The sequence below is a fragment of the Notothenia rossii genome (assembly GCF_949606895.1).
Source record: "Notothenia rossii genome assembly, chromosome: 5".
Taxonomy (NCBI): Eukaryota; Metazoa; Chordata; class Actinopteri; order Perciformes; family Nototheniidae; genus Notothenia; species Notothenia rossii.
In genome coordinates, this window is record NC_136903.1 from 90,029,890 (window position 1) to 90,052,389 (window position 22,500).

General features: G+C 41.0%; 1 protein-coding gene across 1 annotated transcript in view; it reads right to left on the reverse strand.

The window, feature by feature from the left end:
- Positions 1-22,500, reverse strand: part of angpt4 (angiopoietin 4) — a 57,113-nt gene that overhangs the window by 6,375 nt on the left and 28,238 nt on the right. Inside the window, exons 2-5 of the mRNA XM_079684956.1 lie at positions 5,069-5,224; positions 4,870-4,991; positions 896-980; positions 393-540 (exon numbers count right to left, since the gene is read on the reverse strand). Of these exons, the coding sequence (XP_079541082.1) occupies positions 393-540; positions 896-980; positions 4,870-4,991; positions 5,069-5,224 (511 nt within the window). The remainder of the gene's footprint in view (positions 1-392; positions 541-895; positions 981-4,869; positions 4,992-5,068; positions 5,225-22,500) is intronic.

Here is a 22,500-nt window from a genome sequence, read left to right on the forward strand (position 1 = left end):
CAGACAGACAGACAGACAGACAGACAGACAGACAGACAGACAGACAGACAGACAGACAGACAGACAGACAGACAGACAGACAGACAGACAGACACACACACACACACACACACACACACACACACACACACACACACAGGAAAATGGTTCTTGTACAGTTCATTTCATAAGTTTTTTATTTGCAAATGACCTGTCCTCACCATGGTGATGAGAGAGAGTGTGTGTGTGTGTGTGTGTGTGTGTGTGTACCTGTAGATGTAGCCACCATGGTGAAGAGAGTGTGTGTGTGTGTGTGTGTGTGTGTGTGTGTGTGTGTGTGTGTGTGTGTGTGTGTGTGTGTGTGTGTGTGTGTGTGTGTGTGTGTGTGTGTGTGTGTGTGTGTGTGTGTGTACCTGTAGTGGCAGCCACCATGGTGATGAGAGTGTGTACGGACTCCATGAGCTGCGCCTGCTGCCTCTGCAGAGCCGTGTTGTTGCTGCTGGCGACTCTCAGCTGACGCTCCAGAGACTCGATGGCCGACATCTGATTCCGGACCACCGACTGAGGGACAAGAATGTTACTGTGGATATTTCATGTGATCGTTTTTCAATCTTTATGGCTTTAGTTTTTACTTTTCATATCTTAGGCAATCTACTCTGTGTTATATTTGTATGTCATCCAGCTGAGGCCAGAGTATTTTAAATGTTTAAATGTGCAGAAACAGTCAAATAAATCACATTTTGAAGTGACATTTAATATGATGAATTGCAATCGCCCTAATTCTGATGAGGTTAGGGACTCTCTTGTACATTGAGAGCTGTTGCATCTGATTGACTCACACAAAGTAATCATACGTATGGTATGTAGTTACACTATGACACAGTAAACTCATGCTGATGGTGTTTCTGTTGTGTACCTGCAGTTGGTTCTTCTCCTGCTTCATGTCCTCCAGCTCTCCTTTCTGCTGAGACTCCAACCTCTGGACTTTACTCTCCAAACGGCTGCATCACAACAAACAGAGAAGGGAGTAAACAGCTGAGTCACAAAACAGTTGATGATTGTAACTTTATATCACATAACATATTCTAACATTAGACCTTATGTTTGTATTTGCATCAGAGATAATAAACATCATTATTAACTGGAAATTATTTCTTAGTATATTTTACATTACATTACATTACATGACATGTTACTTGATAGACGCTTTTATCCAAAGTAACTTACATACTCAATACTGTGGACAATCCCCACAGGAGCAATTTGGGGTGAAGTGTCTCAGGGACACAACGACATGCTGACTGCAGTGGATCCCAACACCAAGGCTCTATCCACTGAGCCATACGCCTCCTCCTATATTTCCGCACAATACTGCCACTTTCTTTTTTTTAATTCTTATTCTTTCATTATTTTTTGTACACACTGATTGTGCATTTGATTTATTTTATATTTATATTTCTTTTACACATTACTTTGATTTTCAAAAAACAGTAATTCTTATAATATTTCTATAATTCAGTGTTTCTTTTTCATTATCATTTCTCTTACTGTGTTTATGTATGCACCAAAGCAAATTCCTTGCATGTGGAAAGTAAATCTGATCAGATTCTAGCAATAAACTAAATATTAATCTTAAATAATGTCCCACTGGATGTTTGCTGTTCATCGATAACCGGTTAAATGTAAGAATGATGGAAAAGACGCATTACTCGTATCTAAACCTGTTCATTAACGACTCCACTCTCACTTACCTTGTATAACAGACTGCATTTCTCTACCCCATGGCTTATATACAGCAAATCTGTACAAAGGCATTCTGGGAAATGTAGGAAATATAACGAAGAACTGGAGTAGGCGGGCTGAGGGAAAGTAAATTGCTGTGTCATCTCAAAATAACTCCTGGAATGTATGGTATCAGTTTAACGGCCTGTGTGCGCCGGGGGAGGACAGACATCCCAAATATTTGCTCTACAAATCTGTCTGTAATGGAGCAGAACTCCTGAGTTACTCCCTCTTGTTAAAGAAGCCGTAAAACCGTGAAATAAAGATTAATAACCCGGCCATCATTCTTTCGGACCGCAGCCCGTTATCTGTGCAGCTGAAGCAGCAGCGAGCTGCAGGAAATAGACCCGACCCACAGTTAGGTCAACACCACGGCGGCCAAATGAATGAAACCTGATGAAGGACAGGACTCAGGTCCAGATCTGAACCAACGAGGGGGTCTGCAGGGGGCGCTGGGAACATACTAATGTTTCTCAGAATAACTCACTATGTGTTTGTTTCAACACAAACTCACGAGTGTGTCTGTTTCAACACAAACTCACGAGTGTGTCTGTTTCAACACAAACTCACGAGTGTGTCTGTCTGTGGCAATGATCTGGAAATGACCCACCTTTTTTTATTTTAATGAAATGTTATTCTTGTTTTATTGTCTTGAGGGTTTTTATTCATCACAAAGTTATGTGTTGCTCAGTCTATGGACGCGGAGGTGGGGGGGGTTTAATAGTTTATCGTTTATTTTTGTATTTTGGAGCTATTTTTGTTACCTTTTGTGTATGAAAATGTTTGATTGATTTATATACAGATTGATATATGAGTGGGCTTTTATTATTATTGTTACACAGTTTCATTGTTGAGGGATCGGTGTGGTTTACATTTATTTTTCACCCTAACTCTATGTCCCAAATACATCCAGAAGATTTGGTTTGAGGCAGCAAGAAAACACTGATTACTGCTGTTTACAGTAAAACCAGGCCCGATGTGAGAAGCTCTGCACATACAGTAACCTGCTTCCTGTTAAAACATGTGCTGGAATTCAAATGAGCTTCTGCACTGAAAGTAAATAAAGCAAGCGAGAGAGTAAACAACAAAATACTTTGTGCTAAATGCTAGCCTCAGCGTGCTAAAGTGTTGATGTTTAGCATGTGAGCATATTTGCTATACTTAGCAGTAACCAGGAAGTAAGGCTGAGGCTGCTGGGAATGTCAGGTTTTGTTGTCAGGTTTTTGGTGATAAACAGAAGTTTAAACAGAAGTTTTGTTGATGAAGTTAGGAGACGTCCTCCTGATCATGGTGCAGGAGGTCGAGATGAACCATCACTTGTTGGAGCTATTCTGGTTTTAAAATGAGAATATATAAACATATCTTTTAAGTAATGGTTACTCAGGATTTTTGATGTGCTATATTTCAGGGGAAGTAACAGTTTACAACCACATTATTTTACACGTTAGATCCCACTTAATGGCATTGCATCACGCAAGATCTGGATCCTTATTTTGCATTGATTCTCATTATTTTACACATTATTAATTGCGTTGTATAAGGTTATATTTGGATTGTGGATTTTGATCATATTTATTAGAAGTCAACTGGAAATGTGTTCTTCTTTATTTAAGTTGTACCAAACTCTGTGCATGCTTCTGGAAATGTGTGTTTTAAGCTGAGGTAGCTAATGAGAGTTTATGTATGCGTCCCGGATCAGCCACTTCAACACGATATTTCCAGCTCTGTATCGAGGTCAGGCTCCACTGTTCTCCTGTATTTCAGTCAATTGTGAATTGTGAACATTCACACCCAGACGTGTAACGTGAGATCTGTTTGTGGCTTTCTAACCAAACTGCAGCAGCTGAAGTTGAGTATATGCTGAAGGGCGTGCGGCTCTGTTTCACTGAGAGTGAGATCTCTAACATCCAGAGGTGAGATGTGGTCTGGAGCTGGAACACATGCTCAGGTTCTGATCTGTAAAACATGCCGAGCCGCAGCCCAGTGAGACGGGAGTGATGGAGAAGCTGATAACTGCTGAGGCTTCTGCAGCAGCAGTGTGTGTTTGAGTGTGTGTTTGAGTGTGTGTTTGAGTGTGTGTTTTAGTGTGTGTTTGAGTGTGTGTTTGAGTGTGTGTTTGAGTGTGTGTTTGAGTGTGTGTTTGAGTGTGTGTTTGAGTGTGTGTTTGAGTGTGTGTTTGAGTGTGTGTTTGAGTGTGTGTTTGAGTGTGTGTTTGAGTGTGCGTTTGAGTGTGTGTTTGAGTGTGTGTTTGAGTGTGTGTTTTAGTGTGTGTTTGAGTGTGTGTTTGAGTGTGTGTTTTAGTGTGTGTTTGAGTGTGTGTTTGAGTGTGTGTTTGAGTGTGTGTTTGAGTGTGTGTTTGAGTGTGTGTTTGAGTGTGTGTTTTAGTGTGTGTTTGAGTGTGTGTTTGAGTGTGTGTTTGAGTGTGTGTTTGAGTGTGCGTTTGAGTGTGTGTTTGAGTGTGTGTTTGAGTGTGCGTTTGAGTGTGCGTTTGAGTGTGTGTTTGAGTGTGTGTTTGAGTGTGTGTTTGAGTGTGCGTTTGAGTGTGCGTTTGAGTGTGTGTTTGAGTGTGTGTTTGAGTGTGTGTTTGCAGACTAATGATTTTGTCCACAGCTACATGCAAACTGTGTGTTGGTGATATACTCTGAATACAAAGTATGCAAGCTGAAATTGTAGAGTTTGTGTTTCAAAGCGTTTTAAAAGCTGTAAAAGAAGCCAAAACACAAGGTCTCTTTCTATTTGAATATAGTGAAAAAATATTGTGAAACTGAAACCCAGAAAACTTAAACCAAGTAATAAAAAATGTCTAAAGGGTGTGATCAGGCCGGTTAAAAGGCGTCTTGAGTGGGAAAATGGTGCTTAGATGAACAGAAGGAGACAAATGAGTTTAAATAAAGTAAGGTGTCTTTGTGTTACAACGTGTTATTATATGCTATAAGTGGAGATTTAACACACACTTGATATCAAAAGCTCAGAATACACCTGTATTCACTGTTGCTGAAATGCATTGTTTGAACGCCAGTCTGTTTTAGCCTCCACCACAAAAAGCTCATTTGCATTGGAGGTGGAAGTTAGAGGTCTTTTTAGCCTTTCAGAGTTTTTGTTTCCCACCTGTTCCTGTCCTGCAGCTGGCTGATCTCGGAGGTCTGCAGCAGCAGCTCCTTCTCCAGCTTGTTGGTGGACAGAGAGTTCTCCAGGAGCTGGATCTCTATCCTGGAGGTGTGGTTCAGCACCTGGAGGGGAGACATCAAGCATCAAATCCCTGAAACCTGCTTTGAGGAGAAGAGATCATGGGGTTACGACCCGTTACCTTAGCTTCCACCGAGCTGAGTTTGCGAGTCTGCTCGGCGGTGTGGGAGAGGAGGTTCGTGCCGATCTCCAGCATGGTGGCTGTTTGGTTCTGAACGACGTGTGACGGTGTGTTAGAGACGCCCGGCTTCACACTCCTCTGAATGACCCTCTCCAGCTGAGTAGGGAGAAAATACAAACAAGGAAAACTGTCAGGAACAAGATCGATAATAAAGACTCATAGAACTAAACAAACATTGACATTCAACTTAATAATTTCTACCCAAATCATACATTACTTGTAAATACTTGTTTTAAAATGTAAGGAGTAGGGTTGCAATGGTACATTAAGCTAAGCACTGAGAACTAAAGAAAATCAATATCCTTTAGGGAAATCTGAACTGCAACACTATTGTCAGTATAAAAAACGGTTTTCAGTGTTGATTTTTGAGCAAAAATATATCTTTACAGAACAAAATAGTGACAATAAATTGAATATTTTCTTGAACAAAAAATGTATTTGAACCAAGAAGCCCTTCAGTCCAGTTTTATGGATAACCTACTGTGGTGGATTTCATCTGTGTGCGAAAGCAGACTCAAGTTGAGATCAGAAGATTTTGAACATTACGGCAATTTGTACACAGTTCCCTAACCTTTTATTTTGCATGAATAAGACAATGGGCGCGTTCAGAGCACAGTACTTTTCCCACTTTAGTTCCGATATAGTTCCGAAATGTCACGTTCACACCAAAAAGAGCCGGAACTAAAATTAGTTCATCAGAACCTTTTTACCCCCTTTTCCATCCCTGCTGCTAGAGAGCAGGTACTTTCGTGGGGGAAAAAGGTTCATATGTCTGATTGGCTGGGCGGATTGCAAAACCACACCCCGTAAAACTCCCAAAAAGTTTTGTGAAGCCGCCATTTTATTATCCTCGCATTAGCATTATTAGCATTAGCATTAGCCGAACGCAGAGAGACTAACTTATGGCAAGGGACTTATTCCAGTGTGAACGCGATCTGTACTTAGTTCATGAGAACTAAAGAGTTCTCATGAACTAAGTTCTGATGAACCTTTGTGGGGAAAGTACTGCTGTGTGAATGCGCCTTATACATTCTTTTCAGACAGTATACGTTCCACTTACATAAACAAAACTAGATATAACATCGGAAACCCAACTATAACAAGCAAACAAACACTAAAAATGTACTAAAACTATTTTAACTCAAAGTGAGTTTCTAGAACTCAGCCTTCAAATATATCCAGAGCACTAACACCACCCACTCGGTGCATCCAGTTCAGCGAATCAAACAGTTCAGAGGTCGGGTAAATTTAAAGACGCAGGTCGCTCCATCTCTGGGAACATCAGCCTGTGCCAACTCGCCCTGCCATGCTGTGACCTTGACCCCCCGACAAATAAATAATCCATCCATCCTGCCATTTATCGTCCCTCTGACTCCACGTCTTCAGGGTTTCAGGGCACTGAGAAGTCAGAGCTGGTAAATATATCGCTGCACCAACAAACACAGGCTCCCAGAGGACGGAAAGCTACCAACCAGGACGAGTCGGGTGGATTAAATTAAGATGGAAATCACTCAATTAGTTTATTTAATCAAGTGGTGACCAAGGATTTTTAGATACAGTTGTTTCTTGCAAACTTCAGCACAGATTATACTGAAAGTGGCTTTGACTTGAACTTGAATATTTCTATATCACAACGTCAAACCAAACAAGCAGATCGAAATGGAAACGGTTTGAAAGACAGTAAAAATACACCGGTACATGCATGAACGTCCAAAGATACATATTTTTTGGACTGATATTTTGAAAACCATGCAACACATTCTCCGGTCACAGATTCCTTTCTCATGTGTACTCCTTTATTTGGGGGACCTACCAGAATGAATAAGATGGAGTGACAGATATCTCCTGAAAATTCTCTCAGAAAAAAAGCAATTACTCGTAAGTGGTTACAAGTCGAACCTCCTACAGGAGACCATTGGATCATGGATCAAGACATTCATGGGATTTTTACTAAGACAGAGAAAAACTGTAAGATGGTTTAACTCTGAATGGTTAAAATATATCTTGAAATGAGCCTGATTGCAGACCCTACTCACCTATTGGGCACAAAATACTATGAATGCTATCAATCAATCAATGTTTATTGATATAGCCCGATATCACAAATGTTACATTTGTCTCAGTGCACGTCACAGTTTGTACAGAATATCAGTATGACAATACGACACCCTCTGTCCTTAGACCCTCACATCGTACAAGGAAACACTTCCGGAGAAAACCCTCAGGGAGAGCAACAGAGGAGGGATCCCTCTCCCAGGACGGACAGAAGTGCAATAGATGCCGTGTGTAAATCTAATCGTAAATGTATTGGTCAGTCACCGTCTGTGTCCATAACACACAGAAATGTACTTTCCTCAAACTCTAGGTTACATGCACATTACTGTTACTTGTGTATTGAGTTGTTTGCTGTTTATTGTGTGAAAAAACATAATAATATACATGTGGAAAATAAAGAAAGACAGTAACAATTAGGGAAGCTCCGATTGATCGGCCACCGATCGTTATCGGCTGATATTCACTCTCGGCCGATTGATCGGTGCTCTCTCTAAAGGCCCGGACACACCAGGCCGAAATCGGCCGTTTTCGTTAGTCGGACGACGAAGCGTGCCTTGTCGCCCAAACTCAATTTGGTGTGTCCCGCACCGACGGCCGTGACACGCCTTATTTGGAGAGCCGATCACATGACGCAAAATACATGACACTTTTCTCTGTGCGCGGCAACAAGCTCGACAACATGGCTTCACCGGTCGGGCAGTATTTAAGGTGTCCGAAAAAGAAAGTAAAATAGCCGTATGCAACGTGTGTGAAGCCCCACCCGCTGTGACGGACCGGTGAGCGGAGCAACACACACACTAAGAGTTAGACCTAACACACTTAGCTATTTGATCTACCTCTGGAACAAGCTAAACTAGTTATACATATGTTTATTCTTCACTGTGGGGTCACTCATTACTGGATCTGTGAGCTGCATGAGACACTGACAGGCTGTCAGGACAGAGAGGGGGGGGAGAGCGCTTCCGCTCATTTCTCCCGTGTATCCAAAGTTAATGTAAACTTGAATAATGTACTTCATTTGAATGTAATAATTATGTTGGTTGTTGTTTGTGGAAGCGCATCATGTAGGCTATTGAAACGTTTACGATTATAAACTGAAGCAATATAAAAATGAGCCCCATTAACTGAGTTTTAAACATCACTTGAAAGGGAAGATCCTCATAGCCCCCACCCACCCTATGATATCGGCCGATGCTGATTCCGGCGATCGGCCCCAAAAGCCCTGATCGGAGCATCCCTAGTAACAATCATACAGCGTTGCAGCATGTCAAATACTTATTACAAATATTTTATAGCAATATTCTACCCAGAGAGTGACCATTTTAATATAAATTTCTCGGCCTATTTACTGAATGAGTGAATGATAATAAGCAAATTATGAATTAAAAGACGCACAGTAATCCTGCAGTTTCACTAACGTCATGTTTCCATGGTGTTATTCCGTCTAACTTCTGATGTTCTCTACGTAGCTTTGCTTTATCGCGTCCATCAACAATCACGCAACAAAGTAACTCATGTGTTTCATGTTTAGTCTGCTTCACTTCAGCTTCAGTTTTACCAGCGTCAATCTGTTCAATCAGAAAATGAGTTCACGATTCATATCACAAAATCCAAGCAGCTTTTCAGAGGAACTTCAGCCTGAGTCAGTAAACTGGAACCTGGATCAAGGAGGGAAAACAGTGTCAGATGTTGAGGTGCAGCGGGGGGTTCATCAGATAATCAAAGGAGCAGAAAATAGCTGCTTTGTTTCCTGAGACGCTGTCAGATAACCTCTGACGAAAGCCAAAACCTCCACCTGGCTTCTGAACAGGCAGACAGATGAGAGGTTGTATTCTTTATTTAATCTAAAGTTTGAACAGAAATCTGTTGTCCGTGTAGAAGGAGAGAAAAATAAAGCAGGAAAAAAAAGAATTAAGAGTATACAGAATTATTGAAATAAACAAAAGAAGTTCAGCAAGTCCTTTTTGGGTCGAGTCTCAAGAGACACAATGTGCTGACTTTTTAATTGACCCTAACTTCCTGCTTTAGGATTATAGCCACACACACACACACACACACACACACACACACACACACACACACACACACACACACACACACACACACACACACACACACACACACACACACACACACACACACACACACACACACACACACACACACACACACACACACACACACACACACACACACAGCACAATAAACCTCCTCACATTTTCCTCAAACAAGCAAACACACACAATTAGCTGTAACGCACACACACTTTACTGTAAGCTACACTGACTGTCGTGCTGTGGGTCTACGCAGAGAAGCCCACGTATGGAGGCTTGTTCCTGACATGTTAACTCAAACCACATGTTGGCTTCGCTGTGATCTGGTCCTCTGGGTGACTTCATATTGGGGGGTTGGGGACTGTGTCACTAAACAGCCCCGATAACTAGACTGATGCACGGGCAAGTAGCACGGATAAGGATCTGAGGGAACAAGTGCGCCGTGGTGTGGCAGTTCTGAAGGAAACTGAGAGAAGCCCTGAGGGAGCAGGAACTATTTTCTTTCTAACAGGCTTGGAGAGAAACAGATTACATGTAACAGGATTACATTATACTCTGTTTGCAGCTCATAGAGTCCTGTGGTGGACCCGGAAATGTTGAGTACCCCAACGTTTTATGTTAGAAATGTATAGTAGGGGTCCCCAGCACATAGAAACTGCTGGCTGCTAACCTGCCTATGTTGATCAATGTATGCACTTAGAATAGGTTGCATTAATTAGTATATGCCGATTTGGACATTTGCATTGGTTTTGGGGTTTACTGAGAATTTCAAATCAATTTCGGAAATGATCAGGATCCAAATGACAGGTTTAACCAGAAAGAGGCCATATTTGTACTCCTGGTGGACTGACTTAGATACATTTTGGGTCTATTTTCTCTGCAAATGTATGTCAAGTGTCACATATTGAGAGAAGTTATGTCAGAATGAAAGTGCATTCATTCTGATGAGTTCAGACTTTCATATCACATTGAAGTTACTAAAAAGCAAGGCTCAAATTTGCAACAGTGAGCACACACACATACTGTACACACAAACACAAACACACACACAAACACACACACACACACACACACACACACACACACACACACACACACACACACACACACACACACACACACACACACACACACACACACACACACACAAACACACACTATGACATCCTTGAGTCTTGAATGTATTACAGTTTAGCATGTTTCTCATTATTTCTTGAAAGCAGTTTACACAATGTTATAATTGATATAATTTGACTTGATGAATCTGAACTGAAACTCTCCTGCAGATGTGAGCGGCACGTTATACTTTTGCAGTGTGTCTCTATCAGAGGGTCCAGATGTTTTGGCTGAATCTCAAAGTTATGAAGCCTCAGGCTAGTTTCTGAGCTGCGCTCCAGTGACACACTGCAGGATAACATCTCTGTTCATTACCCTGACAACTTCCATCCCCTCCATTTCTGTGTGTCCTGTATGAACTAATCTTTAGGTGTGCATAGGTCATTAAATCAGTATTTATTTGTGTTTCTCATTTTTTTTTTGCCTTTTTACTTCCACCCTGTCACTCTGTATGTTGTTTCACGAATGATTAATCGTCCTAACAGAACAAAACAGTTTGACACTATTATTACGACATGTGGCTGACATTAAATGTTAGTCATGAGATGCTTAAAGGTCCCATGACATGCTTTTCCGGTTATTATCCTTCCCCTTGTGTGTTATGAAGGTTTTTATGCATGTAAACGGTCTGCAGAGTCAAAACCCTCAAAGTAGCGAGGTACCCAGAACTAAATGGGCCAATCCGTGGAGCCGTTACGTTACGTCCGCGGAGCCGTTACGTTAAGCCCCCGCTGATTGGTCCAAATTGACCAATCCACACACACACTCAGTGCAGGCAGCTCTTCTGATCCCTCCTCCCTGGCTGCACGCTGATAACAGACAGTTGGGATCGCGGCGAAATTCTCTCTGCAGACCCATTCTCTCTGCAGACCCATTCTCACAGCGTTTATCAACCTTTTGCTTACTCAATATCAAGCCACACTTATTGTTTTTATTTCGGCTGTGACTTTGTGTGTGCTCAGGTTGAGTTTGGCTGTGTTTGGCTGTGTATCGCTAAACAAGGAAATCACACCTCCACGGAGCTCAGCGCGATTCACAACTTACCGACCAATCAGAGCACACTGGGCTCACAGGGAGGGGGGGGGGGGGGGGGAGCTGCAGCAAGCCGTTTAGTGGAGAAAGTGAATACTGCTGAATACACATACTTTACAGAGATGCTGTATGCGAAACCAATGTGAGTTTGGAAAATTGCACGGTATTTTTCTATTTTAGTATACCTCAACAATGGAACTATAATCAGTGGAAATGGCCATGACATGGGACCTTTAAAACACACATACCACCTAAACAATATGCACATACATGTTACAAGAACATTGCATTACATGTGAATCTTTACATCGAACTATTTTATAGGGGCAATATTGTATTTTGTGCTTTTACTGTGACATGTTTCCATTCTTTAATGTTCAAGTGCTTTATTTTTTCTCATACCGCTAAGCTAAAGGTGGCTAATGTTGAGCTATAAATGAACTACAGTACAGCAAGGTCACTAAATGGTTATTAACTGACGTATTTTGTGCCGTAGGACAACAAATCTAGTCCGCTTGTGTTAACCACAGACCTTATTTCTGGCTTCTAACCACGATCTCATCCAAACAAACATTGATTTCGAGAATAGGGAACAGGAAGTGTTCAAATGCTGATTCATTTCGAAGTTAAGGAGTCATTCCTGCACCACATTTGGTGGTCTTCAGGAGAGCTATGTCTTAATAATGGATAAAATGGTGGTGTCTACCAGTTGTCATGTTTCCATAACTGATGTTCGGAGCTTTTACACTGATAAAGCTCATTTGTCCCGGGAATGAATATTGAAGGTAACCTTTACCACTGAAGACAAAAGCCAGATGTTGGTGGGTGTTGGAGGGTTTGTGTTCAGTGGGAAAGGGCCTTTAGGTTGAGATATTTAAAGAGCAACACCATGATTTAGGTTTGACTGATTGAACCCTCCCACTTCCTGACACTTGTCAGATCGTTGCTCCAGTTTTCCTCCATTCATTAAAGATTTTTAGATGTGAATCCAAGGCCTTCATGAGATGTATGCCTTGGATTTCTGATGCTTATAACACGTTGGATGACATGTTAATATTTTGGTTGTTTTTCAATCTCAGGCGTAGTTTTTCTTATTTTATGCGTTTTTTATTTTGACTTCTGGTCATAATTCAGCAATACCTGAATACTTAACAGTTTATGTTGTTTTAATGTTTTAATATTACATCCGTAGAATTCTAGAAGTGGTATTTGGTCTGAAACGTAGTCTTGTTTTACCATGTATAGTATAGTTGCAGTCATTGTAGGGCTGTCCCGAATACATTTTTCAGGCTCCGGATATTCGGTAGTAATCAGCAGCGAATATTCGGATATTCGGCCCGCACGCGAGGGGGGGGGGGGGTAATAATCAGCAGCGAACCGCTTCAACGCGTGTATTTCGGTTTACTCACGGGATTAATTTTGTTATTCTACAGTATTGTTTTTTTTATAGTTATTTGTTAATGTAACCCAATTTGTGTTCTTTGAAATTGAAAAGGATATCGCATTGTGTTTGTTACTTTCGTTGCAGTTGCATATGTCTTAAGTGTAATTTGGCTTGGCTTCCTATTTTTTATGGACATGCTTTCATTTTGAAGGAGGGTTAGCGCTGTTGACAGGAAGTTGTTGTTGCTATGGAAACAACGTGACGGAGATTAACGGAGAAAAGTCATATCTACATATAAAGACGGAGAAAGTAAACGATAAAGTGTATGGTTAAGTGTTAGCACCCCCCGAAGAGGATCAAGCTCTTACGTTGATATTGGAGATTTCAATCAATTCAATTAAAAAACTGGAAAAAAAACGTATATCTGATTTGAAACCTGAATACTCCAACGAACGAATATTCGAATATTCGGATACAGCCCTAGTGCATTGACCGGTGAGACCTGGAGTGACTATTTCTTAGGGTTTTATTTCCGTGAAAGTAATAAAGAAGACCACAGAAAGGAAGTCAGATCAATTTGAAGAGTGTTGAAGAGACTGTATATACAAAGTGAAAACTACGGTGACTGTATTCAATCTGTTAAAAACTATTGGATTTTTTTTTATTGGACACAACGAGACAAAACATTTGTTATTATCTTTATAATAACATACATTTCTTTATCTATTTAAGCAGTAGATTCAGGGTTTATTTCCAGCTCATAGGGAGGAGAGTAGAGCAAAAACAGATGCACTTCTAACTTTCGCTTTCTCTCCTTTAAGAACTCTTAGTCACTATTATGGGAAAGCTTTAATTGCGAAAGAGGTAGGAGTGGGAAATGAGAGGAGAGGACCCAAGTTAGTAATTCTATTCTAGATATTCAGAATTGAGTTCCCACAGGACGGCAGCATCTGAGAGCACTCTGCATCAGAGCGGCCAAACACAAACAGAGCTGTTCCCAAAACAATGAAGCCAGCTCAGGAGATGAGGATTGAATCAAGCCGTCTCTGTTACGCACACACACGCACACGCGCACACACACACACACACACACACACACACACACACACACACACACACACACACACACACACACACACACACACACACACACACACACACACACACACACACACACACACACACACACACACACAGACACACACACACACACACACACACACACACACACACACACACACACACGTTATCGCTCAATCTAAAGTCAGAAAATAAGATGGTAATCATGTGTCAAAATACACCCCCTCCAAAACAAAACACAACTTAAAAGCAATTAGCTTTTAAGTCCACATGTGTTCAAATGGATATTTTGTTTTACATTGGCGCCATCATTGGTGGAGATGGAGATTTCCGCAGGGCAGACAGTTTGAATTGCCATGATGCTGCAAAATATTTCCATAACACACACAACAACTACTGTAAAATAAAAGTGAACTTCCATTATCTCCATTATTTGATGGAAAGGAACCAAAAGATCAAAATGATTGCATTATTGTGGTTTATTTGTGGATGTAACTGCAACTTCCATCGGCCAATTAGTTGTCCAAGTAAACGTTTACTTTAGTATGGTACATAATATTCTCGTAAAATGAATAAAGGGGAACACAAACAGATCTTAAGCTCTGGTAACGTCTGCTCTGCACTCAAATGATCAACTACCATATGTGGAAATTGACAAACCAACAAAGATATCTACAGGGCTGTGAATGGTTGTCATCAAATATCATGAGATGCTGCCTGCCAGGAGCTTAACTATGTTTTGCTCAGGATGCAGCAATTGTGTTTGAGCATGCCTTCAGCTTATTTAAAGGAACAAAAATTGATTTGAAGTCGCAAATGGTAATGTGTACGGCCCTTAAAGCTCCAGAACAAGCAAGTAAGAGGATTTATAAATCCATCTGCTGTGTCACTAAACTACATATTACGGTCTAATGACCATCTGTTGTGTGTTAAATCTCAACATTATCAATACATTAAAGGGTCAAAGCTCTCTCTGTGTGTGTGAGAGGGTAAATTAATGAGTAAGTGAGTGTGTGTCAGCAAATGTCACTATTTCCAATGCATGTGTGTAAGTGTGTGTGTGTGTGTGTGTGTGTGTGTGTGTGTGTGTGTGTGTGTGTGTGTGTGTGTGTGTGTGTGTGTGTGTGTGTGTGTGTGTGTTAGTTACACTGGCAGGCCACGACAAACATCTCAATCATTTCACCACAATCAGAACCAGATGGGCTAAGTCAACACAGTGATTTGTGTGTGTGTGTGTGTGTGTGTGTGTGTGTGTGTGTGTGTGTTTAGTTGTGCAACAGTGCAAATGTATTTCATGCTAAAAGTGGAATTGCACTTGAATGCATGTTCTTAAGTGTAGCAGTGTGTGTTCTTCCACTTACTGTCCCTAGTTGTTTGTATGAGAAGGTGAATAACTGCATATTTGTACATCTTGTTATACATGCTTAACTACCCGGGTAAAGTCAGGGAAAAATCATTGTACACATTTCTTTCCAAGTTTTAAGGAAACCAATGTTTCCGAACAGGGTTCTCCAAGTGGAAGCAGATTGCATTTCCTTTTTTTAAAGACCAGATTTACGATTGACTTTCCATCGATTTGCATTCTGTTTTCCAACAAACCAACAACTTCACATTTTCTTTAAAGACATGGACGTGTTTTTCCAGCAACCTGACAGACAGAGAGAGTATTCAAGATAAAGGAAGTGTGTAAGAATGACAGACCCCTCCAAAAACACAGCAGGACGAGTTACGGCTGGTTGGTATTTAAAAAATTTCAGAATTATTTGTACGGTTCAACGCTGACCTGCTGTGAGTGACTGGTTCAAGGAAATGGATGGAAATGGTCCACAGGAGGTGAATAAGCTTGAGTAGAAAAGAACAATTCAAAACCAGTAAAAGAATGCAAACACAGAAGTGGTTTCATTGGATTAAGAACGTAATCTAGCCCTGAATGACATTTGATGGATGCAGGATAAATAAATGAACGTCTTTCTTCACTCACTGTACAAAACAGAACGTCTACAGATACAGTCTGTAACTTTACGATCTTATCTTTTTACTATAACAACAAATAAAGCTGGTGTTTTATGAAGTATTAATGTCAGCGTGTTTTAACAGATGGCGCTGGAGGAGCTGCGATCGATGATGGAGCCTCTGACGGGATGATGGACAGCAGGGCTGAAATTATGTTGGTAGAACAAGAAGAAAAAGTGACGGCTGAAAGATGTTCCTGTTTGGAAAGGAACGAGTGATGGAGAGAGGCGGAGAGACTTTGTTTAGCTCTTTTCAATCTCACCACTTTCATGATTTTGCGCCATTATAATGTGAGAGCCAGATTTACAGGTAATGATTTTCAGGGGAAATAATTTTTAAATGTTTTTGATCAGGCTAGGCTACATTAACGTTCTAGCACCTCTGTCCACACTCAGAATTACATCACACCAGAGGCGAAGCGTCAGGGCCTTCAAGGTATTCAGAGAACTCCCTGGAACACTCAGATAAAACAAACAAAAAATCGATTTAATTATATAAATAAAATGTAATAAAATATATATAAAATGAATAAATGAGAATGGTATCTGTGTCGTTGATCTGTAATATCACAGTGTTACGTTGATTTGTTTGTCCTTCTCGGACCATGCACTACGCATTTCAGTGGTTTTGTGTTAGAAAAGAAAGCAACCAATCAGATCTTGTTCTGGGTCTCTGGGTAGAATATCCTTCAACAAGGTATTCTACATCCTTGATAGAATGCCCTGGCCGTTGCACTGAATGAGAGCGTACCTTTGGACTGACAGTTTGATCAACCAATCATATATTGATTTGTAGCCAATGGGCGTGTTCTTTCAGAGTTCCCCTCGATTCCAGTAGAAGGCCCGGTAGTTAACTGACTCGAGACAGAGGATCTAGAATGCGACGAAGCAATTCATGCCGTTTTATGCTTTTAACGTTGAAATGACAAGTGCAACAGGTGAAGATGAAGTTGTTGCGGAATTGTTGTGAGTACCTCTTTTCAAGACGACAATTCAGTGAAAAGACGGACATTATAATGCCGGTGGGGGGGGGGGGGGCGCCTGCGGGGGGTGTGTGTGTCTACAGAAGGTCCAGTTGTGATAGACACGGTTCGCCACTGCATCACAGAGACATAAATAAAGTAGCAAACTCATGCCGTAGACATTCTGTGGTTCATACACTTATAAACAATGGGTTTGAGCCCTGTGTGCCGTTGCCAATGACTGCGCCAACGACTGATGTTTTGGTTTTTTGGTCAGTGACGACAGTCTGAGATTCTCTCTGCTGATTAAAAAAAATCTCGATGAAGCAAATCAGGAAACCCTGCTTTATCCGTGCCAGCCGAGGCGAATTTGCGTCCATACACATACATGTTATCGCTCGGTGCAGAAATGATTTAGCAGATAAGCTCGTCTGGTGGTCCATCACAAGCCTTTCATAAGGACTCATATTATTGTTTGAATCCAGACTTTAGTCTCATGTCTTCTCCGTGCAGTTTGTCTTCTTCATGGTCAAACTATTATAGTATTTAAAGAAAATACTTCCTCAGATATATGTTAAAAAAGTCACATGTCAGAATGCAATCAGTTTTCACTACCTGATGTCCCCAAAGAGCTGGAGGAAGAATTCACTTGTTTTAGAGACGATAAAAAGGGAATGTTTGAGCCTCTTGGTGGCTGTGGTGCTTGGCCTCATGCCAGTGTGTGTGTGTGTGTGTGTGTGTGTGTGTGTGTGTGTGTGTGTGTGTGTGTGTGTGTGTGTGTGTGTGTGTGTGTGTGTGTGTGTTTGTGTGTGTGTAGTGAGAGAGAGAGGAGAATGAGAAATAACTAAAGACGTTTTTCCAAGAAGCTCTGCATGGTTTTCAGCCTGGCACTCTGCCACAAGTCACTGGGAATCTCCCCCTCTTTTACTCCCCCTCCATCCTCCCTTCCACTGCTCACACCTCCTCCCATTTCATCTGTTATCGTGCTGATATCTCACCACCATCTTTAAACACCTTCACTACTCCACTTTCTTTACATCCATGCTCTGTGTGCAGATTGCCTCCTCAGTGTTTTCTTTATTTCCTCTCCTCCTCTCCCTTCTTCTTCATCTCCTCTACCCCTCTATCAGTCCGTCCTCCCTTTACCCTCAGCTTGTCAACTTCTATGGCAACTGAAATCTCCCACAATGCACCTCACAGCTGCATGGTGATGGACGAGTCTTTAAACTGGGATTATAAAATAAAATGAACCACCACTCACTGTCTCATTCCCTGCGTCTGACACACACACACACACACACACACACACACACACACACACACACACACACACACACACACACACACACACACACACACACACACACACACACACACACACACACACACACACACACACACACACACACACACACACACTGAGGAGGAGGAGGAGGAGTGTTTGGTGCAGCTGATAACGGTCTGTCTGCTCTGCTAACTAATTTGGTGACCTTTTGAACTGAGGATAAATCTCACTTACAGTCTCGCTCTCTGTTTCCTCCTCTCAGCTATTTGTCTTCTAATGTGTCGTGACTCAAAGTCTGGCTCGAGGCCCCAAAAACGTCTCCCAGAAACACTGAACAAGGGTTCTGATTTGAGCATAGTTGATTTATTTGAACTGTGTAAGTCACATTTGGAATAGTTGCTGGAGTAATGTTGTTTTATTTTTGTGTTTCTTGACAGCTATTCATTCTCATGCTAACTACTTATCGTTCTGTGTCTCATAAACACAAAACCTGAACACAAAATCTATAGTATGATTCCAGAAAGTCCTGAGGACTAAATCAGGATAGATATTAAACTAGTGTCGTCAGAAAAGAAGTGTGTATGTAAAACGTAAACTGTTCGAAGAGGCAAACGGAAAAGGGAGAACAACGACTTTCTAGAATATTGTTGAAAATTATGTTAGAAATAAAAAAAACATATTTTGATAATAATCAAATTCAGTCTTTCTCCCTTATACCCAGGTCTACAAGCTATTATCTTGATTAATTGGAAAATGGTCAGAAAATGGTGAAAAATGCCAATAAAACGTGAAATCTTCAACGTTTAGTTTTTTCCAACCAAGAGACAGAACACCCAATATACTATAAACATAAAACAATAAAGAAACCACAAGATACAAATCTGGAACCAGAGATTGTTGCACTTTTTTGAATGTCAAAAAGTTAGGTATTTGATGAATCCACAGGTAGCATTTTACACCTCGTATTGTTGGATATAAACGGTAAAATTAGAGATATAAAAGAGGGGAAAGGTGTTGCGCTTACTGATGGTTTTGAAGAACTCCTGCTGTGTAGCATTTCTTTCAAATAGGAAAAAAAATAAAAATAAAAGCATCAACTGAGAGGTTAGAGCTCAATGTTATCGGAAATTATTTTTTACTTTCATTTTAAACAAAATCTAGCATATCTGGTTGACGGCAATACATCTAATCTTGTGAGGTCCAAAACTTCCCTTGGCGGTGTTGATGTTAAATATTTGTGTAATGTAAGCTGTAACTGATTGCCTCCAACCTCTCCATTAAACGGGTTGAGGAAAAGCAGCAGATCTCCTCGCAGTTTGGGAGGTGATTTGTGTTTCTAACTGCTTACATTCAATGCTACTGGACATGTGTTGATCTACTTTGGAGGTGAAACAGAAACCATGTATTTATGAAGCACAGCATGAAAGCTCTTTCTCTGCAGGATAGATCAGGTCAGGCTGCAGGGAATGAGGGTTCAGGAATAAAATATCTTTATCTATCTTAGTTATGGTAGGAAGGTGATCTGTCTTATTGATTGGTTGCTGGACACCAAGAGGGCGGGTCTTATCTGGAGTCTTTCAGAGGGCAGAAGCCAAAGAAGATGGAAGAAAGGAAAGAGAGAAAGTTGCTTGCTGAAGAAGTCTTTTAGCTTAGTTCTTGTCTGTGTGTATTGTAAGCTACATTAACTGAAACCGATGCATTGTTTGGCAACTGGCCACCGGATGGGGAAGCTCGAGGGAGAAGATGCTTCAGGTGGAAACGGTATATTTTCTATAGTCAAGAAACATTAGTATTATATAAGATATACTATATGTTACAGTGAGTTAATAGCTTGATGTTACAGCAAATAATTCCTCCATTACTTCCTTCGGTAATTGGACTTGTGCAATGTGCAGTAAAATGGATAAACATGTCAAATTTGATAACTAAAAAGATCATTGGTAACCTTTGGAAAGCCTTCATTTGGTTTAGAAATTGTGATAAAAATGTCATATTGCAGAGAAATGACAGATTTAGGTATTGGATATAATTGTTTTAAGTTCATGGAGACGTGGACAATAGAAGAAAGACGTTGAAATAATCATTAACCCCCCCGGAGCATTTTGTTATTTCATTTTTTAACTCAGGAAGTTGGTGGTCTGATGTTTGTTTAACCACAGCAGCAAATAAACAAATTCCATTCCTGAAGCTGCACCTGCTGAGGCAATGTTGATATAATCAAAAACAACTAATTAGCAAAGTGACTTTAAGCTCTGGATTTAAAAATGTTCATTAAATCTGCAGGAAGGAAGTTCTTTGTTGGGAAAATACACCTGTCAGCTGAAAGTTGAACTCCAGGGGACTAACCAACGGGGACCAACAGTCTCCCCAAATATATATCAGTTACAGATATTACTCTGTCCAGAGGTACATTTCAATTAAAAACAGAGCAATATGTCAAGCAAAACATGACAAAGAAACAAAGAAATAGCGCTAACTTATTAACAGTATGAGCAAAGTGAGCATGTCCCTTGGTAAGAGTGAACACAATGAGAAAAATAAGAAGATTGAAAAATGTTTTTTCCAAAACTATACTAATCTAAGAAGAGTTATTTCATACATATTATTAATACAGATTAAAATACAATCCTAAAACCAGGAGCCCCCTCCAGATATCACCACAGGTAAGAGGGGACATGTGTATTTGGTTAAACTGCATGAACATCCACTTGACCCTAAAGTCGAGACATCACCTCCAGAGTGAGACTCAGACACCAAACCCAGAATGTGTCTCTCAGTACAGACACTGCCATGAGCAAATCAACAAACCAAACATTAATTCACTACACAAAACAGGTCAACCATTTCTGGCCAGACGTGCTGCACACACTTCCTCTCAGTTGTTTGTTCACGTGGAGAAACTCTTAGTGAAACAATTTCCCCTGAAAGCACCCTTCATAGTCTCTGTCCCTAACTTGTAATTACATGGAGGTGTGGGGTTAAATCTACATTTGATTGCGCCAGCAGATTCCAGCCGATTAATCACGTGTTATCGTAAAGTTTGGACTGAGCCTGAAGTGGATTTTCTGTTTTCTTTGCATTTCAGACAGTGCTGGCTTCCCCCAAACTGTGCCTGAGTGCTTTGACCCAGCTGCTCAGAGGGAAGGAGCAGCGCCGGGCCAAAAGGAGAGATTCCTCTCTCAGACTCACAAATAAACAGGACTGAAGTATCCAGATATAACAAGTAGTGCCACCTCAGTGAGAAAGGAACAGGAGTCCATTCAGGTGCTCTGAAAAATGCTGAAAACTATGACCAAAAGAGTGGTGCAGTAATTAGATATTCTTGTAGATCGACCTGGATCTTGGAATCACAAGGTCTTCCCCGGCAAAAATAAAATGAGTTTTTACGATTGTCTTTCAGAATATTGCAGAAGAGAAGATGATAGAAACGTTTATGATATTTACATGTTTTGTTCAGCAGTATAATCTCCACATATTAACACCACTTTGTGATTTCTGAACTAAAAAGCTAACGTTGGGCTATAGAGGAACTACAGCGCGGTCACATGACTTCACGTCACCACCGCTAAGCTAAAGGAGGCTAATGTTGGGCTATAAAGGAACTACAGCACGGTCACATGACTTCACGTCACCACCGCTAAGCTAAAGGAGGCTAATGTTGGGTTATAAAGGAACTACAGCACGGTCACATGACTACAGGTCACCATCGCTAAGCTAAAGGAGGCTAATGTTGGGCTATAAAGGAACTACAGCACGGTCACATGACTTCACGTCACCACCGCTAAGCTAAAGGAGGCTAATGTTGGGCTATAAAGGAACTACAGCGCGGTCACATGACTTCACGTCACCACCGCTAAGCTAAAGGAGGCTAATGTTGGGCTATAAAGGAACTACAGCACGGTCACATGACTTCACGTCACCACCGCTAAGCTAAAGGAGGCTAATGTTGGGTTATAAAGGAACTACAGCACGGTCACATGACTACAGGTCACCATCGCTAAGCTAAAGGAGGCTAATGTTGGGCTATAAAGGAACTACAGCACGGTCACATGACTTCACGTCACCACCGCTAAGCTAAAGGCGGCTAATGTTGGGCTATAAAGGAACTACAGCACGGTCACATGACTTCACGTCACCACCGCTAAGCTAAAGGAGGCTAATGTTGGGCTATAAAGGAACTACAGGACGGTCACATGACTTCACGTCACCACCGCTAAGCTAAAGGTGGCTAATGTTGAGCGTGATGATGTTTAATCGTCTCATTTAGACACTTTTTAACCTCCTCCGTTTTTAAATTCACCAGTGGGGTATTGACGGACATATTTTATGTTGTACAACAAAACGTTGCAATCTCTTCAGCTTGTGTTAACTACAGACATTATTTCAAGCATC